The sequence below is a fragment of the Podarcis gaigeae genome (genome assembly GCF_964106915.1).
Source record: "Podarcis gaigeae genome assembly, chromosome: 2".
In the NCBI taxonomy this organism is placed as follows: domain Eukaryota; kingdom Metazoa; phylum Chordata; class Lepidosauria; order Squamata; family Lacertidae; genus Podarcis; species Podarcis gaigeae.
In genome coordinates this window covers 44,930,488-44,956,117 of record NC_139679.1, presented here as the reverse complement: position 1 = coordinate 44,956,117, position 25,630 = coordinate 44,930,488, and the positions used below count along the sequence as shown (strand labels likewise).

Below are 25,630 nucleotides of genomic sequence, written 5' to 3'. Positions count from 1 at the left end.
AAGGAGCTCCAAAGACTCTCACCAGGGCATAGGAAGGAGATTTCAGTGGGCGAGAACTAGGGTAATGATGGAAGGTGCAGAGTAAGTTACCCCCCACGCCTATGTGATGTAAAAAACAATAACCTCTTTTTCTTGCTGTAAAGCTAGCCATCTCTGTCTCTCGCACACCTGCGGAAAAGTCTTCCCTCTCAAAAGTTATTCATTTTCACAGCCCAGATTCCTTGCCAACCCTGGGAGGGGATGTTCATGTAACACAGACAAATGTGCTCTTCTGTTCCAACCAGGGTGGAGACTGTATATGTTGTTTGATAACCCTCTGATCTGGGGCGCAGCTTCCATTTCAACTTATTCCCTGAGCACAGGATCGCCACTATTTTCAGGAGCTTTTTGTGCATGTTCTGTGTGAGGTGTCCTCTCCACCGTGGGTTCTTTCTCTGCATCAGAGTTAATGTCATCTAACGGTCCCATTAGGCAGAGTGCCAAGTCCATCGTGGCTTTCCCAGTGCAGTCGCGGGGAGCCTGCGTCCCTCTGGATACATTGGGGCTCCCCACTCTTGTCAGCCCAACCATCATGGCCAAAGGGTCAGAGACAGTGGGAGTTGTACTCTGAGGGTTCGCAGGACCCCCCCTTCCTATCTTTGCCTTAACGCCTTCTCCCTGCAGATTCGGCTGATGAAGGGACAGAAGCCTTTTGAGGACTCCATGGGCTTTGACGGCATCCACATTGTGAGTCACCTGGCGGTGGATGACGACTCGCTGCACTCTTCCGACGAGGAGCTGCTGACCAGCCCCATGGTGGTAGGTGCCCTGCAGGATGTCTTGTATCCGCTGTCGCCCCACAACACGCACTTTCTACGGGGGGCCGAGAGCTCCGGCAAGGAGAGCGACGGCACCACGGATAGCGATGCGGACGACCCTGCCTCTGCCACCGAGCCCAATGGCGAGATCATCTTTGAAGAAGCCCTGAGCAAATGAGGAAGTGGTGCTGCCGTCCCAAGTCTCTCTGGAAGGTACCAGGTCCCTCTGGCCACACTGTACTGAGGGTGTGGAGGTCATAGACAGATAACGCAAGATGGAGCGGAGGGCCCCCTTACCCAGCAAATACCGTGCCCCCGAGATGGCATGGGGGACGGACAGTCCTACAGCTGGCCTGCATTACATGGGCCACCTCCGTTGATCATTGTCTGCACTGCCTTTTTTTCCAGCTCTGTTGTCACTGGTAGTTCAAATCCATGTATTGACCTCATTCACATCTCCCACCCTCCCACCCACCATTTCCACACCTTTTTTTCCCCTTTTTTTAAAAAACTTCCTCCTTACACACAAAGGTTTGCACACTTGAGAACTTTGAAGGGACAGCAGAAGCAACCAGGCCGCTGGTTCTATAAAATGCAGTCCAGTAGTAATTAACCTCTGTCTCCTTGCTGTGCTTGGAGAGATGAGAGGGGTCTGTCTTCCTTTTATTTATATGCGATCCCCTACCCTGCTGTTCTGCAGAGAGGTAAGAAGATTGGATGCCTCCACACTAGTTTGTGGTTTTCAGCCCAGGAAAGGATGGATAGAGAGAGTGCTTCTGAAGAGGTGGCTTGGATCGAGAGAGAGAGCTTTTATTTTTGTTTCTGTGTATATTATTTATTTATACTGTGCAATGCCAATCCGTCTCCCTTAGAGGAGGCTTGGCATAAAGCTTTAAGTTCAATTATCTTGAGGGCTTTTAAGGAGCAGCCAGAACTGCTTTTGTAGCTAAAGGTATGACATCTTTTCTATTTAATTGTGGTAAGGGAAGGGTTCCCCTTGGTAACTTCTGTGTCTCACTTTGCCTGAAGTTCTGTTCTGCTGCAACCATTACAGGAGTTTAGGCGCTGCCTTAATCCATATGGTCAGTGACAGTTCCTCCAGAATTCCCTGCCTGGAATTGTGTGAGCTGATGCAGTATTCTTTCTCAATTCCACCTTTATGGCTATCTTTTCAAACATTGGTTCTTGCAAAGTTCCTACCAATGCCTGGCTTACTTCAGGGGGGGTGGCAGTCCATCAAAGCACCCAAACCCTAGGGGTTATTTTAAGGAAAGAAGGGTCCATTATTGGACTTTTAGTCTGTTCATGATTTACAAGGCCAGTGCAAGTGGCTGAATTTTTTGGCACCTGAGCGAATTGCCTAAAGAGTATTTTCTTCTTGGCAAACAAAGAGACGAGAAACATGGGCTGCTTGGACATCAGGTTCTGCCCTTTTTTAAAAAAATCTTTTTTTTTATTTTAGTGAAAATGCACAGACTCTTGTAGTGGAACTACATATGAAGCAAACATGAGGCTCCAAGCTCACTGTTTGCCTCCTAACACTATTGGGTCGGGGATGGGAGGGTTGCAGGGGAGATCAAGTGGGAGGTGTGTGCTTAACCCTAGGTGCCCCTTCCTTTCTTGCCTCTGCACGTACGTGAACCTTCAGACATGCTTGTATAATGTGTAGCTCTGCTCCACAGAAGCAGACCTCTGTTTGGGGTAGTGGGGGTAGAAACATTGATTTCTCAACAAGAACGCTTACCATGGCCAGTGCTGACATAGCCACACCAGCTAGAGGTAACCCGTGGAGCAATGCTTTGGGAAGCGGCATGGTGCTGATTTGGTCCAGCCAAAAATCACTCTGTATTTGCAATTCATGGTCCTTCTCTTTGTTTTCAACATGGGGAGGAAGCCTGATAATTGGATCCTTCCCCTCTTAACAATAGAGTCCAAGATTAAAATCAGCAAGGGCTCTCTCGTGTCACACTTTCTTTCCACTGGTGACGGAGAGATCTCAAGGACGTGCTGGTGTGTGAAATGTATTTTGTCTTGCAAGGTGTCTGAATAAAGGCATGGTTGCAAATGAAGGTGGAGACCAGCTGGTGTTAGGAGGGGTTCCACAGAAGGTCTGTGAAGGATGCCGAATTCTGAAGATGTAGGATTTCCACCCTGCTGAGGAGGTAGGCAGCTTCATCAGGCAACATCCCTGGTTATAGAGAATGTTCCCTGGACAGTACCAGATAGTTCCTAAACTGTGGGATGCTTCTGCTTTTAGGGAAGGAGAAGCATATGTTGTCATGGGCATACTTTTCATCTCTTTCCTTATACCGAGCTTGTACAAATTTACGCTCCATTTGATTTTGCCTAATTTCCAAAACCTGCAACAATAAATCTAATGAAGGTTCTGTATGAGATGCTTGGGCCTCTCTTTCTGAAAGAGGTCTCCATGATTTTTCACTTGGCATGGATTTGCAATATATTTGGTCCATAGTTGAAGGAGGAGTTCCTTTGGTTTTCTCCCCAAATTTTAAGCTGCATGCCTCTTAGCTACAGGCAAGCCTTGTTGGTCATTTTACCTCCCCAACTCTGGATTCCTCTAGTGAGGTTAACCCAGCATTTACACTGCAGATGCAGGAGGACAAACCTGCACCCACTTGGCCCAGCCTGTCACTTGGGTGGCCCTGAAGTATTATGTATGTACTTATATGAATATGCCTGGGGGAAAGGCTCCAGTTTGGTATAACCTTGCATATTTTAATAGATGTATTCTATATATACATGCTGCACTGTATTGCCAAATCTCTGTGATTTTCTGTACCATTTTTCAGTCTCCCCTCAACCCCTCCCCCCTCAGTCCAGCAGCATAGTATGTGGTCCAAACAAGAGTTCAGCCCAAACTGTTGCTTTGATCTCCTTGTGTCAGTCTGATTTCAGTTTTTTGCTAGCAGTGGGCACATGTTTGCAGTTTTGGATGGCTTGTGAAACTGTTTGCCGGTTTGTGCATCATAATTCCTAGCAATTGTTGTTGATACTTGTTTGTGTAGTGCTACCCGAATGCTCGCTGCCTCCAAGGCTACATGTTAGGAAGATCATTAATCGCTGCTGTTTCTAAATCTGGAGTAAAACCCCGTTGACTTTAGTGTTTCAGATTTACATTGGAGTAAATGGGAGAATATTTTTGTTAGAATCGAATCCAAGCGGCTTCTTTGGCCTGTTTTTGTCAGGGTTTGGGATTTTGTTTTGCATATGAAATTCACTTGGATGTGCAGGCCTTACTTTTAAGTTTGTTCTAGCATGACTGTCCCTGAAGTGACATTGGTAATACTACATTAATTATTCACCTTTCTGTCACCCCTGTTGCAGTGGTTTCGAGACTATGGCTGTGGAACAGGGCAATATGTTTTACCAAAAGTTGCTACATAGTTGATAACTCTGACTGCTGCTTTATCTGCAAAACACACAAGAGTTTAAGAAGAAATTTGTGTTTTCCCTTCCATACTGTAAAAGAAATCACAGTGTGCTCAAAATAAGTGGCTTTCTCCCAGAGTTGTCTCTCAGACTAGATCCATGCAACAACAGGAGAGTAAGGGACAAGCACTCTGGCAAGGAATATTTATTTATATCCTTTTGATGCTCAGAGCGAGCAACATACAACCATATGATGAAATAATTATTTTGAATAACATGCAGTAAAGCTCTAAAAACAGTAGTTTATTTTTAATGAAAGCCTAATTTGACTCCTTGGTACCATGGAAGAATGACAAGCATTAAGGGCAAGGGCAATTCTAACTTTGCTATGATTTGTGACTGAGCACAAGGGACTCAATCTACTGCTTCAAGCTGATGCAGCCTGTTTCTCCCCACTGAGTTTGGCTAATTGCTAGGTGAGGATAATCCCCAGTGAGCTGAATAACATTAGGGCATGTAGCTGATTTTTTTAATTTAAAAAAACCCCTAACCTTATTGCTTATATTGAAGTGATTTACTTCTCATGCACATCTACTTAAGGTCATTAAAAACAACCCCTTTAAATCAAGCTAACAAAAAAAAAAGTACTGTATTGATCTCAAAGGGATTTTCCTATTTCTTGTGGTAATCATTGGCTTAAAAGGTAATGGTGTGTTTGGGGGGCTCATGTGATGGATACTTGCATATTGGAAGTGCTGGTCTTCTGCATACTATCCACACACAGACTACAAAGCAAGCTTCTGCCTTGGCATAGAGGATAGGAGAAGACTTGAAGCCCCTCGGTCTGGCTGCCCCAAAACCCTCTCAGGCAGCGTTGTGTTGGTGTCTTGGAGCAAGGGTTTTGTGCTGCAAGATGCATAGAAAGACCATGCTAAGCCACCTTCCCCCCCCCTTCTCTCTTTGCCACCCTCACAATCTTGCTTTGACTTTTGTATTACATTTTTATAACACTAAATATTGTGAATGGATTTTAAAGCATGGGGGGGGCTGCATACCTATTTCTACCCTAAATTAAGTTTGCACAGACCTTTTCTCTTCTCTTGAGCTACACCTGTGACCCTCCTGTATCTCTAACAGCAGCAGGTTATCAGGAATCTGGCCTTCTGTGTTTGATCGCCTACAGATTCCTATACTACGTACCAGCAAACAGTGGTGCCACCATTGCAGAAAAACCAATATCCTAGAGCAGGTGGTTAGGTCTTGCTCCAGTCTGTTCTCCTGGGACAGGTAGGCTGGAGATGGTGCCTGTGTGTGATCTTTACTAGGTATTGACAAGGTTCAATTTGCACTTTAATAGTAACTCTTTCCCTTCATCATTGAGGGAAAACAACGTGGTGCTGTGTTTAGACTGGGGTTGGGAGTGCTGCTTCTGTTCTCCCACCTGTGACACTTGACTTCTAGTTATTCTCTACCTTGAATGCATCCATCCCCTTCTTGTGCACCACAGCATCCCCTTCTACAGAAGCGGGAGAGGCCGAGTGTACTCTTGTGAATAGATCTGTGGCCCTTTGTTAATTATACTAAACAGAACTTGGCTTCTCAGACTAGGTCCCAGTGTACAAGCTGCAAAGGCAGTATCCTGCTGGAGACAAAGCAGAACTAGAGGATTGAAGGAATGAGTGTGCGCTCCCCAGATTCTAGTTTGTTATTCTAGAAAGAATAACAGCGAGGAGCAGAGTTAAATTAAGAGTTTCAGCACTGCCATCCACCTAACTGTACATTTTCTGTCCTAGAGAAAGTGGAAACTGGCTCTGCCTGGTTATGTTTGGAACATGGATGGACCAAGTTAGTGCTTGTGGGTCCCACTTGGTTAGCACCTGTGAAATTGCCAACACACATTGTCCCCTGAAATGGTTTGCTGTGTTGCTTTTTAATGTTTGATATTTTTTCCCCACATGGTGGAAAAATTGTATGCATAAAACACACATGTGCCATTTTTTTAAAAAGTAGTAAGAGAGTCTGGCCCTAGGGCAAGAGTGAGAGTAAGACACATTTTTCTGCTGCAACATTAAGGCTGCTGCTATGTATGTGTAATGCAAGCTGCAGAGCTGGAGTCCACAGATCCATTGCCAGTGCCCTTAGAACAGGCATGGCCAAACTTGGCCCTCCAGCTGTTTTGGGACTAAAATTCCCATCATCCCTGACCACTGGTCCTGTTAGCTAGGGATGATGGGAGTTATAGTCCCAAAACAGCTGGAGGGCTAAGTTTGGCCATGTCTGCCTTAGAATGAATGTTACATCAATCTGCAACAACTATTTAATCCACACACACATTCATGATCTCTGTGGGAGCTGGTAATACAACCTCACTTAGGACCTGGCCTGTTGCACTGACTCGACACACATGCCCACACACAAACCATGGTGATGTTGTTATGATGGAAGGGTGCTTTTAGTGGTACCAGAATTAAGCTTGACCAGAGTGACTTTGCATCAGAAATTGCTATGAGGAGGAGCAATTCATCCAGACAGGTTAGTAGTCCTTAAAAGAAAGGAACAGTGAACTAAGAAGGTAGCACAGCTGAGGAGTTTTATTTGAGCACTGCACTCTTTTTCAGCATTGAAAAGTATTAGCAGACGTCATAATTACACAAACACCATGTGTTAAAGGTTGGTTACTATCTTAGGGTTTTCTGTAGTGAGTCTGATGTTCCTCCTACCCCTGTGTCACCACTGTTTCAAAAAAAGACTTCTGCTGGGTGCGTAAAAAAATGTAAAATATTGTTGCTGTTTGTGTGGTAGTTTCTGAAGTTCACCTTAAAATCCAGAATTGCTCTAATCCAGTGGGAGCAGTTGCCCAGCTGATATAAAGCAGCATTGGAGGTAGTGGTACACACTTGCCACACCTTTAGCTAAAAATCCAGCTCCAATTTTATACCATCCTGTGGAACAGTGTGAAATGACTATGTGGTTGAAAGCCCCTGTATTCTGCACGGCTCCAGTACTAGCCCACAGCTGCATCTGTCCAAAGGGAATGTGCACATTGCAGTGCTAGGGCTTTCCAGGTTGGAAGGAATCTTTCTCCCCCCATAGTCCCCAACTGTTCCTCAAGTCATGCGTTTAGTGTAACTATGTACCAGTGTCCCTTCTCTGCTCCTCAGAATATAAACTGCCATTCTTTTCAGCCCACACCCATTTTAAAACAAATACTGCTGTACAAAATAATATCTGTACTTTCAAAAAAAACGACGAAATAAACTATTTACACTGTCTTAATAATTCTGTCTCCGACTTTAGTGGTGATGGTGGGTGTTAGTCACAGAGAAAACAACACCTGCGTGCATTGGGTGGGTGCCCAGCGCATAGTTTCTTCTACAAAAGAATTGTACTACCTGCCCATGTGGGAGTTCTGGGTTACATTTGCTGCATGAAGGCCTAGATCATGGTATCCAGCTAATTCACAAAACTCACAAACACGACAGCATATCAGGCTGAAAGCTCTGCAACACAAGCAATGGCTCTTTCCTGAAGTAACACAAGACTCCCAAGCCTCATGCGAAATATCTGGCAATATCAGGGAGGTTGGACTCCAACTCCCACCAACCCCAGTCCGTGTAACCGGTGCTGGAGGAGATGGGAGTTGGAGTCCAGCAGGATCACATGTTCACCATCCCTGCCCAAAATACAGCGTTTCCTTCCCTACAATAGCACAGTTTATGGGTGGAATTGATTGCATGCTATTTCTGTATTTGCTGAAGAAAATATACCAAAAGCAACATTCACCTTTTCTCTCCACACTTATGATCACACATAAGATTTAGAGGCTGTTTACTCTGTCTCCAGCCAAATTCTCAAGTACATACTTTCCAGTTGTCTATCCTGGGCTTTTTTCCTTGTGAAGCTGGGCAATGGCATGAAAACTTGAATTTATATCACAACATAACATTCCTACAAAGAGAGTACAAGGTATTACTGTAGTCAGATAGGAAGCAAAAACCAAATCACCAGTGGCAATGTCAGCCAAATGCAATGATGGTTTTCTTCTCCCAAAGTGCTGAAGCAGGCCTAAGAGCGATTGCAAGGCCACAATGGTAGCTAAGAGCTTCCCCAAAAGTGAGGGAAATTGCAGACCTGATAGGCAGTAGTGCAAACATTCTGCGAAGATTTGAGACTGAGTTTGCCTTTTAGTCCACACTCGGCAGTGCAGATACAAAGAGCAAAACTCAATGAAGAAGCAGCACAGCTCTCTCCAGGCAGCTACCCAAATCAATGAAAATCCCATACAACTGCCAGAAAACACAATTGCATATTTAAGCTAAAGCTTAAAGTCTGAGGTTTTCCAGTGTCGAAAGGTATTGATTCAGAATCAGTTGTGCTGCTGGACTGAAGCCATAAAGATGTTGTGGCCTGAAAGAGTTGCTGGTACAGGGGAATGCAAGCGGATTCACCGAAACAGGTGCTTGGTCACAGGAAAAACATCCTAGAACCTACAAGATAGATAAATCAGTGCGGATGACAGGCTAGACTTCCCCACTGGCCCTGCTTTGCCTGCCTCTCTTGCCAACCTATTGCAGACCGAGGCTCCCCATTCCTCTCTCGTCCTGCAAACATTTTACATATTCGTCATTGTGCTACCACCACAGACTCATCAGCTAACAGTTGCAGTGCTTCATGCTGTAGATGAATGGTTTTATAACTGACCCTAAAAAATTTCCTCCCATTCGGGCTGGAGTATCTCATTTGTGAATGCTAATATGAGATGAACAACAGAAAAGGACCATTTTCAAATACAAGATCCCTACTAGTTTTGACTTCCATCTCTCAGTTACAGACATGGAAGGCATCCCATGAACAATTCCATCTATTCAACTGGTGTATTGCTTCAAGTCCCAAAGTGAGTTGCAGAGACAACAGACAAAGTACAATATGCAACAAAAATCCATTAAAAGTTAAACAAATGTGCTGAAAGCTCTATCTCTCTTTCAAATCGGAACCGGTGAAGGCAGTGAAGGTCCTGTGGGTGTGTCTGGAGGCGGTTGGAGATTGGATGACAGCTAACAGATTGGGGTTGAATCCTGACAAGACAGAAGTACTGTTTTGGGGGGACAGGGGGCGGGCAGGTATGGAGGACTCCCTGGTCCTGAATGGGGTAACTGTGCCCCTGAAGGACCAGGTGTGCAGCCTGGGAGTCATTTTGGACTCACAGCTGTCCATGGAGGCGCAGGTCAATTCTGTGTCCAGGGTAGCTGTTTACCAGCTCCATCTGGTATGCAGGCTGAGACCCTTTCTACCTGCAGACTGTCTCACCAGAGTGGTACATGCTCTAGTTATCTCCTGCTTGGACTACTGCAATGCGCTCTACATGGGGCTACCTTTGAAGGTGACCCAGAAACTACAACTAATCCAGAATGCGGCAGCTAGACTGGTGACTGGGAGCAGCCGCTGAGACCACATACCACTAGTCTTGAAAAACCTACATTGGCTCCCAGTACGTTTCCGAGCACAATTCAAAGTGTAGGTGCTGACCTTTAAAGCTCTAAACAGCCTCAGTCCAGTTTTCCTGAAGGAGCGGCTCCACCCCCGTCATTCTGCCCAGACACTGAGCTCCAGCACTGAGGGCCTTCTGGCGGTTCCCTCACTGCAAGAAGCAAAGTTACAGGGAACCAGGCAAAGGGCCTTCTCGGTAATGGCTCCCACCCTGTGGAATACTGTCCCACCAGATGTCAAAGGAAAAAACAACTACCAGACTTTTAGGAGACATCTGAAGGCAGCCCTGTTTAGGGAAGCTTTTAATATCTGAAGGACTACTGTATTTTAATATTTTGATGGAAGCAGCCCAGAATGGCTGGGTAAACCCAGCCGTATGGGCAGGGTACAAATAATAAATTATTGTATTATTATTATCAACAAAAATCACCCCAAAACATCACCACGCTACTTGCATAAGCCTGCATATTTGCAGAGGCAAACTCTGGAAATGCAGGGGGCACAAAAGATCCAAGTCAATAAATAATCCCCTTCCAATTCTCCAAATTCATTCCTCCCATGAACTTTTTGAAATCTAGTTACCTTCTTCGGTAGAGGCTTCTTAGGGTAGAGCACCACGTGCGGCGTGCAGGGCCAGCTGCAGCTGGAGCTGACAAAGTGTCTTCACGCTTTGGAGCAGATGGTCCTACAGGGTCTAGCAGGAGGAAGGAAGAAAATGCAGCAGTGCCCCCCACCCGCCCCCAATTGCACTGCAACCATCCATCTCACCACCACACTAACCCCCTTCCAGAGGTAAACAAATGCACCCTCTTCCTATTTGCATATGTTAGTTTCTCCAAGTCTTAGCATATTTATAATGTTCCACTTTTAAGTATTGAGATGAAGCAAAACTGCTTGGGTATATTTAAAACTGGCTAATCCTGGAGGCAATGAACTGGCTCTCTTGCATACAGCAACCTGCTGTAGTAAGGACAGCTTTCTTGAATTCCTGGCTCTGCCTTTGCATTATGGATGCTTCAAACGAATCCAGGTGTATGCAGAAGGTTCAGTTCACCAGCATCTCTAGGTATAGCTGGGAGAGAACTCTCCCTGCCTTATATTAGCTACAATAGGTGACTTATTTCAGCAGAGGGAAGGGGACTTGCAGGCACCAGGAAGGTCTCAAGGTGCATATGTGCCTGCGGTTGCTGAACTGGACACCCATGCAATATGTATTCATTATTATTTAACAAATTTTGTATACTGCTTAGTTGTAGTCAAACCTCTAAGGTGCTTATAATGTTGAAATTATCAACTAAAGAACCAGTTTGAAACAATTAAACATTGAAAAATAATTAAAAGTTATTATAAGTGCGCACCACCGATTCCATTCACAGCCAGAGATGGAAATGAGTGCAGAATCAAAGCCTCTGCTCAAATGAAGGATTTCTCAAAAGCCAATGTGTCACCTTACCGGTCTCAGCTGCAGGCTGGCTCCTCCTCCCGGAAGCCGACCCACCTACAAGTTCAAGGCTGGCATTAAAATTTAGTAATTAAAGCTTTGTTCAGACCGTCTCATTTCAGAGAAAGGTGTGAAAATGCATGTGCACTGTCTAATAATAAAAAATAACCAGAAATAAAAAGCAGACTGGCATCAATAATATGGATGTGCACATAAATCCCTCTCCCTCCCCTCTGACCTTTACTTTCCTCCTTTGGCTGTCTGGCCTTTTTATCATCCTATTTGTTCTGTTTCTATTTCTTTTTTCCATGGTGGATGGGTGGACAAGTACAACTGTGCAAAAGCAGACCAAAATGAATAATGATGTGAATTTCCTAGACACATAATCCCATTGATTCCAATATGTATTTCAGCTGCTGCATCTTCGATCGCCTAAAGGTCATGTTTCCCATTCTTTGATCCTTCCTAGAAGCCAACAGCAATGGGGATCATTTGGCTGCCAGCTTCCACCCCAAGATCCATGGCCTACTGTAACTCAACCTTGGTACATGTGACTGCATAATGCATATTCTGGCTCTGACGGAAGAGATGGAGGCAGACAGTTGGCAGAAGCCAATCAGCCCCAACCTGGTGCCCTCCAGCTGCTTGAGAGAACAACTCAAGGTCCAGGCCCAGCAAGCATGGCTAGCTAGTGATGAGAGCTAAAATCCAAAACAGCTGGAAGGCAATAGGTTGAGGAAAGGTTTCATGATCTATAATTTAGAGTTTTCCCATCTCGGACATGTGGCCCAGTCTACCTTTACAGAAATGCTAAGGTGTGCTCCCCCAGGCTTTGCCAAAAATCAATCATTCAAGTAAAATAGATGGTACCTACAGCACTGAGGGGACCCTCTCCATACCTACCTGTATAGGTGTAAATGAACCAGAGCCCAATAGTGAGGCAGATGCCGATGAGGAAGGCTGCAATAGCTATCCCAATTACTGCGGGGACCGTCTGGCCTGGCGCAGCTGCAGCTACAAAGAAGCGGGATATGGGGAGGATGTGTGGAGAAAGAGCACAAAAATTCGTTCTCACTCTCTGTCCAGGAAGGGGAGATGGGCCAGGGCCCAAAATGGGGTAATAGAGAATGAAAAAGTCTGAGGATCAGAGTTCTTGCTCCAGCCCACAGCAGCAGGAATCCTCAACTCCACTCCCCCCCCCCCCAGAGCCAGGAGTAGAATTCCAGTCTAAAACCAATTTCAGTCCCCAAATCCCTGGGAAACAAGGCCAGCAAGAGAGCATGGGGATGTTTACTTACTTCGGACTACCTGAGTCTTCCGCTTGTGGGCTGAATCCTTTGGTGCTTTTCCTTGTTGTTTGTCTGGGACCTTAGCTGCAGAAAAAGACACCAAAGTCAAGGAAGGAACAGATAATCTGAGGGCGTGTCTGAAGAAAATAGCCTCCGGGTGGCAAGGGGGAGAAAAGAAATGAGTGCATAACTCTGCTCATCATTGCTACTTTGCTTCACTCAGGATGAACATGCAAGATGCCATTGGCAAAGTCTGGGCCTGTAGCATGGTGAGATCCAAGGCATCAATCTCCTGGGTAGGAGATGCTGGTGAACTACAAGCCCCATCATCCCTTGCCATTGGCCATGGTGGCTTGAGGTGATGGGAGCTGGAGTCCAAGAATATCTAGAGGGCTACAGGTCCACCACCTCTGCTCTGGAGAGATGCATAAGGAGACACCTCCATCTCCCCAGCAAGCAGGACTCCCCCATCAGTTTCTTTCAGTTCCTCACTCACTCTGCAGGGCAGTTCTCTCCAGCATGCAGCCAGGGTGCTGAACTGCAAAGCCTTCAAGCCAACTGCTCTCTCCTGGCTGCTATCTAGAACCCACAGGAAAGTACCTGGTTTCGGGCCAGGAGAGGCAGCTCGGAGCGGAGTCTCCACAGTCACTAGCATAGGCTTTGTGATGGTGCGCTGGAAGCGGCTTGGGACCGCCTCCTCTTCTCCCCTGCAGGCCTCGTTCTCAGACTGACACTGAAACAAAAACCTGCTTCAGAAGAGTGCCTCATCCCAACAGTGGGAGGTAGACCTCGGCCCACTTACATCCCACCTGCTTCTCCATAAGCCCAGCCAGCTCATTTCTACAGCTAACTGGGAGGCTCTTTCTACAGCCCAGGGAGCCAGAGACCTTGGGGATTGCGCCCTTGGGTCTGGCGGGGTCCTGAGACCCCCTGCTGCAGAGAGTCAGACGGCAGTGCAAGAAGTGGATGGAGGCATTGGACTGTGGCCTCAACACAAAGCTCAGTCGCTGGCGTTCCTGGTACCCCAGAGGCAATGCCTGGGCCTGGCCTGGCAGCTCGGGTTTCCACAGCCTGACTTGGGCGGCGGCCACAGGACAGCCATGCTGGACCAGCAGATACACTGAGGCCTCTGAAGCATCTGAGGAGCTAGAGATGAAGCACTTCTGGATGGTGAAGCTGAGAGACGAGTCATAGGTTGCCAAGGAAGCCTGGAGGAAAAAGGAAACACCATCTAGTCTGCAAACACCAGGGCCCGTTTTGCTGCCAACGTTTTCTGAATGCTGCACTGAAAAGCACATGAATCTGATCATTGGAGAGTCTGTAAGTAAACCATTTTGAACTTACCACACACATGGTATTTTCTATGCCAGGAGAAGAGGGGAATTTTGGAAGGAACTTAGAAAGTCATATTCTAAGAATAACAACCTATATTTCCATGCTTTACATTGCTAGATGTTTGTTGTTTTAAATTTCTGCTGGGGTTCTCTCACCAAAGAATACTTGCCCCAAACTTGGCTCTTGGCATCCAGGAATTGTCTTTTTATACCTATTTTTTCATTGCCAACCAACCATAAAGTTGGACCTTGAATTGAGCCGCAGTATGAAATCTGCTAAGTCTATTCCTTGCTGTTTTGCTTACAAAATCATGACCTTCCCTGGGATGCACGTTGCCCTTCTAAGCTGGTAAAACGTGATGGCAAATCACCCCTGTTACTTCGTCCCTTTGAGAGCTACAGTGTAAGTTTATCACCCCCCACAAAGCAACAAGCAGGTCAACTGCCCTGTTTGAGGCTCTGAGAGAGACAGGGAGTGCTGCAAACCACCAGATCTCTGGACAGAGGAGGAATCACTTAGGGACAAGATTCTGGTGTGTAACTGCTGCGTCCAATGCCAGCTCTTGCATATTCATCGTCCGCTTTACCTCCACAAAGACAGGGCTGTTGGCTGAGACGACAAAAGGTCCAAGTTGCTTGGCAAAAGCCTCTGTGTTGTAGAGCTCTAGGTTAATGAGGGCATTGCCAAGGTGAAGGTGGGGATCCTGGAAGGCCGTGGCGGCTTCTGAGGGAGATATCTGGGTTGGAGAAGGTGAAACACAGGAGACCTGCAGGAGAAAAACAGGTCTGTGGAGCGGTATTGATGTAGAACGGCAAGAGAATACCCACCCATCCCACATCCACATGAAATGGCACTGTAGGAAGTAGATTCCCTCTGTCCATCTGGAGATGTCATCCTTGGCTACTCACTCTCTGAGTGTCCTGGTTTTCAAGAATAGGCTTATGGTCCCCAAGACACAAGATAGATTCTGTCCCCTCTGTTTTGGCTGTAGACGGTGGGTAGGTAACGGAACCATCCTCTCCCCCAAAGTCTTGCCTTGTCACCTCCCAGCCAGCTGTGTTGGCTTCTGCAAAGTCCTGTTGAGAGGCTGTGAAACTGGGAGGATGCAGAAATATGGGCCAAAAGAGTGTTGGCTCTTCTAGAGGAGGTGTGGCCCCTACAAAGGAAATACAGGTGTGTGGGTGTGATGCAATCATATGCCTTATACACTGCTGCTGTTAATCAAAATATGATCTATTCCAAGCATCACCAGTGTGGTCCCAAAGAACACATGTGCCCAGCTCACAGAGGCCTTCTCTACAGTCTACAAGCTAGCCTCCCCTCCCAGCACTATAATTAGGCTCAGAAGAAGCATTCTATTGGAGCACATAGAATAGTTTGCAGGAGAGGAGGGGAGGGTACTCACAACAATATCTCTGTTGCAGACTTACCCATGGGCCCAAGAATGTTGGCAACCCTGTATCTATTCCTTCTGTTACCTAAGTGAAAGGTCTGCACATTCTGACATAATATGGCACGCCTTCCTTTTCTCTTCCATGAGCTCAGGATTCAGAATGCAATGCAGTTTCATTTGCCCTTCTTGATTTTACCATTGTAGCCACAGCTGATTGCCTATTTGACGCCATTTATCATCCCTACGTGAATCCTGATTGGCTGGGATCACATAACGACTAGGAAATAAGCTCTCAAAAGGGTTTGGGAAAATGGCACTGAAGCAGCAAAACATCTGTTAACAAGCACCAAAATATATGCTTTGGCTCTGTGTGTGTGTGTGTGTGTGTGTGTGTGTGTGTACCATTTCAGCCCCCTTGGAAGCATACTTTTCATGCTGAAAATGTTTTGATTTGGTGCATTCCTAAAATAAAACTGAGGTTGTATACTCTAGGGTAAAATGGTGCAGGAGGAACTGGAATATAAATGCCAGGAATCTACTGCAGCGGTCACTAGAGGTTTGCCTCTAAGCTCTCTGGTGGGCACTTTTCCCATTCATGTCCATTGAATCCCTCCAAACCTACCATTCATCCCAACAAAAAGGAGAAACCTGTTCACCCGCTCAGCCTCAACGTAGGATGTAAAGGCAGGCAGATTCTGCTCCGTTGCAAACTGCAAAGGGTCGAGGGTCATCAGCCGAGGGGACGTCCGCTGGGTCACAGTCAGAGGCAGATCCATTTCTGTGCTGCTGACTGTGACTTTGTGCGAAGCCTAGAAAGGAATCCCAGCCTGAGTTACAATACAAGGCCCAGACATGGAGAGCAGCAGCAGCACACCATAAACAAGAGACGGTCCAGGGGAATCAAATGGCAGCATGGAGACAGACTCCCAAGAGGGAGTAGCCTAGTGGGGTGGAGAGTTGGAGCCAGGAAGTAAGACTCCTTGGCTCACTTTAGCAAAAATAAATAAATAAATAAGGCTGGAGGAGGAGGAGGCAAACCTAGAGTTATAGGGAGAATGCAGGGGAAGCTTATGGAAGAGGGTTGGTAAAGCTCACTAGTGGACCTGTGAAGGCAGGAGTTAGCAGAATGAACCCTCCATAATATATCCCTTATAATAGCATGAAGCCAAGCATATAAAATTACCAAACTGCTTCCACTAGGAAAGGTTGCAATTCTGCATAATGCATCTACAGTGGTACCTCAGGTTAATTAAGGAATAAATCCCACCCAGTTTTGTACTGATGTTGATGACACACTTGGCTATACAGTGGTACCTCAGGTTAAGAACTTAATTCGTTCCGGAGGTCTGTTCTTAACCTGAAACTGTTCTTAACCTGAGGTACCATTTTAGCTAATGGGGCCCCCTGCTGCCGTGCCGCTGGAGCATGATTTCTGTTCTCATCCTGAAGCAAAGTTCTTAACCTGAAGCACTATTTCTGGGTTAGCGGAGTCTGGAACCTGAAACGTCTGGAACCTGAAGCGTCTGTATCTGGCTTTGAGCACATGTGTGCCCTGCTCCCTTCCAGATGTGTGCCACTGCCACCAACTTGGGGAGGGGGAGAGAGAGAAGCATATTAGCTGGCCTAGAGCGTTACAGATCTATACCCAGAGCAGGTCCTGCCCCTACCAGGACATGCAGCCGGCCAGTGAGGCGGTGGGTGTGAACCATCCACTCAGCAGCTCCCTCACTCTTCAGTATCAAGATCAGTCCCCAGTGGGGGGGCCTTCGCACAGCATGAAGTTCCACAGTCAAATGAGCCAGGGTGGGCCTAGAAGAGAGCAGGCTGCCCCCCACCACAACAGGATTAAGCACATGATGGAAGCCAGTGAAGCCCCACACCACCCGTCCCCCAACTCAGAGTTCCCTGCCCAATATTCAAGGCCTAATACCAGCCACTGTCGCTACTCGTTTTTGGCTCAGTGTCCATCTGGCCTTGACTTTCGGGGGAAGTGCCGTAGCTAAGTGGCAGGGCAACTGCTCTGCATGCAGAAGGGCAGAGATTCGATCCCCGTCATCTCCAGACAGAGCTGAGAAAGACATGGGAGATCTGCTGCCAGTCTGTGTCAGCAGTACCAGGCTAGATGAACCAGCTTCCATGCTCCTGTTTATTATATCTTATCCATTTTAACACAAGGGTCACTTATCATAGGCAGCTTCTTGCATAGGTTTCATTCTTCCTCACCGTCCCCCTTCCCCATCTACACTAAGAACAATTTCAACCTCCCTGTTCAAGACACGGCATCTCGTTATGAACATTTTGCCAACCCCCTGCTCCCCCCCCCCCCCGGTTCAACAGCCGCATGCTGAAGCTCTGGCGATGCCTCCGTGGCACGCACCTTGGTGCAACTCCTTTGGAGAGGATGATGTGAACTTCAAGGACTTGCGGAGGGTCAGGATGCAGGCAAACTCTCAGAGGCTGGAGTTGGCACTTGGAGGCAAAGTGCACTGGGGTCAGGAAATTCCTACTTAATCTGCAAGCGGCTGGGGCAATCCCATCTGGAGAAGGAAAGGAATGAAGCATCTGGACTGAATGGTCACAGAAGAGCTGCTGCGATTTACTCTTTTTTTTGCAAGCAATGCAAACTCTTTGGCAACTGCTCTCCAGTTGATACTGGTGAGTCTTATTTATCTGTGCCGTGTATATATTCCATCTTCCCTCTGTGATTGCAGTGCACAGATCTTTCCTTCCTGGATGGTCTCCCTTCCAAGCACTGACCAGACCCAGACCTGCACAACTTCTGCACAGTTACTGCATTAGCCCAGGACCCAAAAGATCAGCTGCCTGCCCTCCTCCTGCTTATCACACTGCAGTAGCGAAAATGGGGAACCTGTCTCTCTCCATATGTTGCTGGACTGCAACTCCAATCAGCCCCAGCCAGGGTGGCCAGTGGTCAGGGATGGGGAATTGTAGGACACACAGCCATAATGCCACCCTTTCCTCAGAGCCGATATCTACCCTCGTTGCCCATGCCAGCCCCCAGGTGTGTGTAGATTCTGTTGACTCCATGGTATTCAGCCAGAGAGGTGACCCCTCCATGCTCCCTCCGTGCCCACTTCAGCAGGCGTTTGGGCGTCTTTGGTAAGTTGGTCTCAGCAGAAGCCACTGGCCCCGGGGCTGAAACATTAGAGCCAGGGGAGACCTGTAGATAGGAGGAAGGCAAAGGTAAAATATACTAGCCTGGAGAACCTCCCCCCCTCTCTGGCACCCCACACTGGGGAGTGCATTAAAGTTGAACAGTTCTGCACTTTAATCTGGGAGATCTGGGTTCAAGTTCCACCTCAGCCACAGATTCACTGGGTGGCCTTAGGCAAGCCTCCCTCAGCCTCAATTTCCCCCATCTGTAAAATGGGAAGAATAGGAACTTACTACACAAGATGCTTCTGAAGACAAACAGAGCTAGATCTGAAAGTATTTTGTAAAAGTGCTGTGGAGGTAGCAAATTAGCTTTTCCATCCACCCTTCCCATAGATGCCACTCATCTTCTATGCTTGCGTAGAGCAGGGACTCCAACGACCCCCTCAGTGACCCCCATGATCTTCTCTAGGCCCTTTGGCCCTCTATCCCATCTCACCTGGAAGGTCCAGTTTTTTCCAGGGGGAGACAGCAACACCCAACGCACAGGCTTCCGGGAATACAGCACAAAGATGGGGCCTCTGTCGTGGGGATCTGGGTCCAGAGTTATCAGAGTTACCTGAAAGAGGATCAAGGGGACAGGTACCTTCTCCATGCATGATCAAAGAGCGAAATGGAGAAGGGATTGGAAAAGAACCAGAGAAGGTAGGATATACCACCAAAGACGGCCTAGCAACTTACCCCTTGGATGTTCAGCAGGTGAGGCATGTTCCCACCTCCAGCACTAAGCAGGCCCTGCGCGAGAGTGTTCCTCTTTGCTTCTCACAACTTGGCTAACCTAACGCTTCTGTGACTTAAGAGAGGCCCTGACAACTGTGAAGAAGTGACTGAAATGGAGTTTTGCCTTTTTGACTGACTGAGACACCTTGAGCTGTAGTGCCAAGCTGAACGGCCATCTTGTTTGGGTATCCAATGGAGCTGTAGCAAGACCCATCATACCGCCTCATACATGGGAAGGTGGTATGGATGGGGATCTCCCATACCTGGCCATTTGCCGGCAATCCCTTCTTCAGGCTGATGACATGGACTTCTTGCCCCAGGGTAGAGCGGCCCCGGCTGGTGCATCCGGTGCCTTTTCGCAGTGATTCCCAGAAGCCGAGGACGGGATGTGGGGTAGAGGCAGACATGGGGAGGCAAGCAAGATGGTGCCAGGTGGCTGCAGGGGAAGGAGAAGAGCAATGCTGGAAGAAACGGGGTTTCAGAAAAGTAGTTTCCAAAACTCTGTACATTTGGCAACCCCTTTCTCCCAAAACACAAAGTGCTCAGGTGCCTGAGCTCAAAATGATACACCAGCTTAACTTTTTTTCTTTTTTTCTTTTTTCTTTTTTGCATAATTCATTCTGTGTCTGAGAAACAAAAAATATGGAATATCTGGCCAATGACTGAGGATGATGGAGGGAAAAATAAAACAAGAAACTCTGGGGGAACTGGTATGATGGGACAGAAATGGATTAGTGTGCATTTCATGGTCCCCACACTGAGGGGGGAGGGTCACTGTGAATTGCTCCTAACAATGGCTTACTGGCTTATTTTTAGATTGTACAAGTTGTACAAGGGAAAAAAGTGTTTCTTTTTCAGTCAGCTATCCTTTCCCTCCACCAAGATACTATAAACTGTAAGGGGCTCAGTCTCCTCCTTCCCTTTAAATTCCTTTTCCAAAGGATACTCAGCATGTAGAGCCTTTGCTGGGTGGGAAAGTGGTTTTTTTTGGGGGGGTTCCTCCCTTTTAGTCCCCCCCCCCCGCGTTTCTCCCGGGCATGTTGATGGCACTCCTCTTGTTTTTCAGTGGCCATGTTTGGCACTCAACCCTATTAAAGAGAATTATTATTTAAAGTCTGTTTTCATTATGAAGATGAGAGTATTGTCTATTGCACTGACTGGCTGCAGCTCTCTAGGGACAACCTCAGTCCTACCTGAAGATGCTGGGAAATGAAGCTGGGACCTACGTCATGCAAAGCAGGTGCTCTAACCACTGACCATTCATTTTACGAATTAAATAATTACAGGGAAGCTGCTAGCCCTGCACGGGGGCTACACATTACATACACAACAATAAGACTGGGTGAGAATGTGGTGGCAGACCAGACTATATGCTATTCTGAGACTACAATGTAAAAAGTTCCTTGTAATAGGAAAGCTAACACAGTAGGTAGCAGGCTGGGCTGGTTTGTTGCCTTTCTACCAAGGCAATTTTCAATTTAAAATACTGGAAGGAACAAAAGCTACCAAATATTCTCAGGGCGACCTCAGGAGCTGCCTGGCCTGGGCTCTCTCATTTCTGCCTATGCTTCTGGGCAGAGTTATTAAGTTGCCCCAGGGAGCTAATTCTTTCTCCTCAGTGTACTAGAATCTCCTCAGTGTACTAGAATTTTACACACAGACAGCTTTAGGGGGGACACCCTTTAGGGGGGGACACAGACAGCTTTAGGGGGGACACCATCTGCAGCCTGATGGTACAATTCCATTTCAATTCCATTTCATGGAAGGATTCTACCAACTCAACCTGCCTTAACATTCCATGTGAAAGAATATGCTCTGGCACCATGAGAAAGGAACAGAGAGCTGTAAAGGTAAAGGGACCCCTGACCATTCGGTCCAGTCGTGGCTGACTCGGGTTGCGGCTCTCATCTCGCTTTACTGGCCAAGGGAGCCGGCGTACAGCTTCTGGGTCATGTGACCAGCATGACTAAGCCGCTTCTGGTGAACCAGAGCAGCCCATGGAAACGCAGTTTACCTTTCCGCCAGAGCAGTACCTATTTATCTACTTGCACTTTGACGTGCTTTCGAACTGCTAGGTTGGCAGGAGCAGGAACCAAGCAACGGGAGCCACCCCATTGCAGGGATTTGAACTGCCAACCTTCAGATCGGCAAGTCCTAGGCTCTGTGGTTTAACCCACAGCGCCACCCACGTCCCACAGAGAGTACTGTACAGCTGCAGGAGTGTTCAACATGGATGTTTTCCCCCCAATTTGGGAATGTGAAGAAATAGCAGAAGTACCTTACAGCAAGTGCAGAGTGCCTTCCCCTCACCATTCAGAACAGAAACTATGACTCCTGGTCAACTTTGGAAGCCTGGGCTCTTCTCTTTATAGGAAGCAACCATGGTCGGCTGGCTATGAATTCAGCAGATAGCTTAACAGCCTCTGTGCTATAAACAACCCACAGGCAGCATCTACCTGCCCTATGGTAATCAATGTCAAAAACAAATACTGAGTGCCGAGCTGGAGATTAAAAGTGCCCTTAGCTGTGTGTACTTGGTTATCAAGGAACTGAAATTGCATCCTGTGAAAAATAAGCAGGTACAGAATGAAGGACACTCTGCAAATCCAAGCTGCTCACTGAAGGTACATCCAATAAAGAGAAGCAGGACAAAGGGCATCAGAAGCATCATGCAGAATTGAGAAACCCCTAGTAAGGTAAAGGACCCATGAATGGTTAAATCCAGTCGATTTTGACTTTGGGGTGCAGCGCTCATCTCTGCTTTGAGGCTGAGGGAGCTGGCGTTTGTCCGCAGACAGCTTTTCCGTGTCATGTGACCAGCATGACTAAACTGTTTCTGGCACAATGGAACACTGTGAGAGAAACCAGAGCACATGGAAACGCCGTTTACCTTCCCGCCACACCGGTACCTATTTATCTACTTGCACTGGCATGCTTTCAAACTGCTAGGTTGACAGGAGCCGGAACAGAGCAATGGGAGCTCACCCCATTGTGTGAATTTGAACTGCCAATCTTGCGATCGGCAAACTCAAGAGGCTCAGTGGTTTAGACCACAGCACCACCCACGTCCCTCAAGCCCCTAGTATAAAACCCTATTGAATACATTTATACTCTGACAACTTCATCTACCTATTCTGCTGCAAGGGAAGAAAATTTGACAAGTCCAAATGGCTCTGTGTGAGCGCACACATGTCTATTTAGCAAAGTTGAAAGACCTGCTCTACATTCAAGGTTGCAAAGAAAAATGTATTTTAAGACTGCTAATTTATTTTTTACATGTACACTTCAGGATACATACAGCAATGTATCCTGGACAGCTCCCCTACAATAATGTTTTTGTTTTGTTTTGTTTTGTTGTTTTGTTTTAGCAAAACGTTTTACACCTTTGGTGTGGATAATTATTGTGCAGCCCATTTAAATGTTTACAATAGCCACTCTGTTAGACTTTACCTGTCCCAGAGCACCCCCAGCCGACAAGCAGCAGGAGGAGGTACTGTCTCCATAGGTGATCGATATGCAGGCAGTTTCTATGCATGGTGTTCAGAACCCAAAGAGAAGCTGTGATTTCCCTCTTGTTCCACCCTAGGAAAGAAAGCAAAGCCAGGACAAGAAAGCACAGGAGTTGAAGGGAATGCCGTCGCACGACCTCTGAGCTACTTGGAAACACTTTCCAGCCCTCAAGACCTCATACCAGTCAATTTGTGGTTCGGATTTTGGGACAGAACTTCAACATTTCCTCTCTCCGTTCCTGATCTATCTGCTACAGAAACAAGCATACAGACCATACTCAGTGTCCCTTAATACGGATTATACATTCCTTCAACTATCCTGTCATATGCGCAATCATAGCAGGATGGGGTGGTGGAAGGACTTCATTCTGGTGCAGTGGGTGCTTCTCCAATTGTAAGCAGAGGGGAAGGTGGTGGCCACCCTTCCGATTAACACCACAAAGTGAAAGGGTATAGCATATAGCCAGGGACTCCAACCTTTTCAATCTGAGCAAACAGTCAGAAATCTAAGAATACCCATTTCACTGAAGAAAAATGGGTGATGCTCAGGCACCCCTCCCTCATCCCCAGAAACCAGACTAAACACCTACCCACTCAAAAGAAATAAAAGTGACACAAAAAGCAGACAATGTCTCCCCCGCAAAAAAAAAACCCACTCTCCTCATCACAAAAAGCCTCAATTTCTTTAAAAAAAATGGGGTCAGGGGATCTTGGCTAGCACCAAGAGGAGGGCACTATGATGATCATGAGTGACACATTGGGGACCCCAGAGCTTACCCTGCTTCCAAATTGTTTACTATCTAATGGCTTCTACTCCTTGAAAATCGGAAGATGTGTGAGCCTAATCCAGATCATCGGTCCACTTTGCTCAGTATTATCCACTGTGATGATCTGTCTCTAGCCAGAAGGATTTTGCCCAACACTTGCTTCTCAGTTCTATAGACTCGATTTGCAATCTTTCTCTGAAGGCAACTTACTCTCCCTCACCTTCTGGTCCCAACTTCTGTCAGTCAAAAAGGCGTTCTTCCCTCCTGTCTCAAGTTTCCCACAAAAACTTCCCTCCCACCTTTATGGCTCTGTTTTAAAAGAAGGCTGCACTGAGACAGCAAGATTCAGTGTTACAGGATTAGACTGGCTGTAATTAAAAGTTTCCAGGACATTTTCCACCTCCCAGCAAGCCAAGCTCCCGAATGTGGAGAGGGAATGCCAGAGGAACACTTACCTTGCCCAGCAGAGCTCTCCCACTGCCAGTGGATCTAGATGCAGGTTAGGAGAAAAATAGAGGAGGAGGGGGTTGGACAAAGCGCTACCTGAACTGAAGGACAGGAAGCAAGTGGGAGGACTCGCAGCGCTTAATCCAGGGGATGCAGAAACCGTGAGCCAATTCAAGGCCTCCTATCTCCAGACTGGCATAGTTTAATGAACAACAATAATAAAAAAGTTATGCGGGTCAATGGGAGGTTAAAAATAACTCTAGGCCCACAAGGAGGGTCAAGTTACAAGTGAGAGGGGAGGAGGGCATGGTTTATGTGGCAAGCTGTTTATTTCTAAGGGAATTCAGCAGTGGAGGAAAGGTATTAAGAAAGCAGAGACTTACAAGAAGAAGCATCCGCTCCCTTTCCCTCTCTTTGTGTGTCTGTCTGCCTCTCCTCCCTTGTCAGATCCCAGGAACTCACTGTGCGAGTGGCAGGTTCATCACCCCCCTCCCCGTAGCGGGGAGATGGCTCCCCCCCCCTCAAGCAGGGAGCCATCAAGCAAGCGACCTTCACCCCGAAGGATGTCCCACAGAGTGAGAAACACAAGGCAAGCCCCCGCTTGGGTTACCAAGGAGATTGGGGTGGATTTATGATTAACGCAGGCAGAGGAGGAGACTTTCTGAGAGGCACCAGCAGGTATGCTGTGCTGAAATCTGGGTCAGCGTGACCTGCCTACCACCCCAGTGAGGTAGGGCCAGGAAGGAGACGTTCTGGGTATCTGCCCTGGCTTTAACGGATCACTAACCAGGGGACAGAGAAGAGGCAACAGGGAAGCAGAGGAGTTCCAGTCGCGACAAGGCCTGAGGTAACTCGCCCTTTTATACCAGCAGGCAGGGAAGGCATCATTGCCTGTCAAGTGCCGCTACTCCTTTGCAAGAGATCCTGTCAGATGGACAGGACAGAACCCAAAAAGCAGGAGGAGCAGGCCTCTCTTTCTACCTGCCTGCCAAGCACCTGGGTAGAAATTAGGCAGAGAGAGCTGCACACGGCTCCAAGGCCACAGGCTGCCTGTTTACAAGATGTTCATCTTTCCCAGAATGCTCTGGCAGACTCCAAGGCCTTCTGGAAAAAAACGAACAAGCCTGGCACAGGGAGGGATAAACGTAACCCAGGTGATTCATCCAAGGCCACAGACACAGCAGCAGGCCTCAGAATGCACTGTCCCATCCTACACCTCCTGAACAGAGCAGCTGCGGAAGTCTGTCGTAGCAAAAGCAATCAATATAAGGGTAGCATAAGCATGCTGCGGACTATACGTTGCATGCTGTCCATTGCATAAGGTGCATGGAAGACCACTGGGCAGTGCTTGGTTACCATTAAGACTGGGTTGGAGAAAGTCTGGATAAGGGATTGCACAAGTGGTTGTAACTAGATTCACTAGATTTCCAACAGGGATGGTATGCCCTACAGGTATGTCCAACAGGAATGGTATGCCCTACGGAGGACCCTAGAGTCTGCAAACAATAACATCTTGGGAGGACCCGGGCCTCAAGGAGGTTAGGCTGGCCTCGAACCACAGCCAGGGCCTTTTCGGCCCTGGCCCCAGCCTGGTGGAACACCCTGCCGCAAAAGACTTGACATCTCTCCACAGGGCTGTAAGGCAGAGCTGTTCCGCCAGGCCTTTTGTCAGGGCCCAGTCTGACCCCTCTCCTCCTACAAGACCCTACATATAATAGGTCTCTCTAATTCCTCTCACCGGTTCATATAAATAGCTGAACCTGGTGTGTACCTAAGGTTCCCAACCCCTATAGTCATAATTTGCCGGTTGCCTTCTTATCTTATTTGATTTTAATCCGATTTTAAGCTGTATTTCAGTCAATTGCTGAATTTTATGTTTTA

At 47.2% G+C, this 25,630-nt stretch overlaps 2 protein-coding genes across 14 annotated transcripts in view; one reads left to right on the top strand and one right to left on the bottom strand.

Moving 5' to 3' along the window:
• The window catches only part of EVI5L (ecotropic viral integration site 5 like), a 53,130-nt gene extending 45,664 nt beyond the window's left edge, over positions 1 to 7,466 (top strand). For all 6 annotated transcript variants that reach the window (XM_083727227.1, XM_083727224.1, XM_083727228.1 and 3 more), the window contains one exon: positions 664 to 7,466. In XM_083727227.1, coding sequence (XP_083583353.1) covers positions 664 to 975 — 312 coding nt within the window. In that variant the 3' untranslated portion in view covers positions 976 to 7,466. The remainder of the gene's footprint in view (positions 1 to 663) is intronic.
• On the bottom strand, positions 6,761 to 24,416 carry LOC310839053 (transforming growth factor beta receptor type 3-like). Of its 8 annotated transcripts, XM_083727232.1 has the most exons (19): positions 24,133 to 24,326; positions 23,758 to 23,791; positions 22,477 to 22,608; positions 19,290 to 19,462; positions 18,746 to 18,865; positions 18,130 to 18,313; positions 17,510 to 17,669; positions 16,800 to 16,956; positions 15,755 to 15,941; positions 14,648 to 14,895; positions 14,326 to 14,505; positions 13,292 to 13,612; positions 13,005 to 13,137; positions 12,414 to 12,488; positions 12,019 to 12,129; positions 11,128 to 11,172; positions 10,257 to 10,368; positions 9,714 to 9,825; positions 6,761 to 8,674 (listed from the first exon to the last, which is right to left on the bottom strand). In XM_083727232.1, exons 1-18 carry the CDS (start codon positions 24,142 to 24,144, stop codon positions 9,771 to 9,773), a joined length of 2,439 nt encoding a protein of 812 aa, XP_083583358.1. In that variant the 5' UTR covers positions 24,145 to 24,326; the 3' UTR covers positions 6,761 to 8,674; positions 9,714 to 9,770. The 8 variants fall into 8 exon arrangements, with proteins under 8 accessions (XP_083583358.1, XP_083583355.1, XP_083583360.1 ...); XM_083727229.1 differs by lacking the exon at positions 23,758 to 23,791 and having other exon boundaries at positions 24,133 to 24,416; XM_083727234.1 differs by lacking the exon at positions 23,758 to 23,791 and having other exon boundaries at positions 24,212 to 24,326.
• Between the last annotated feature and the right edge of the window lie 1,214 nt (positions 24,417 to 25,630).

Coding starts and splice junctions, on each gene's coding strand:
- LOC310839053 (XM_083727229.1), bottom strand. CDS start 24,286: ATGGCTCCCTGCTTGAGGGGGGGGGAGCCATCTCCCCGCTACGGGGAG. Junction 18,866..19,289: donor GATTGCCGGCAAATGGCCAG/GTATGGGAGATC, acceptor ATCCTCTTTCAG/GTAACTCTGATAACTCTGGA. Junction 11,173..12,018: donor GTTCATTTACACCTATACAG/GTAGGTATGGAG, acceptor TTGAACTTGTAG/GTGGGTCGGCTTCCGGGAGG.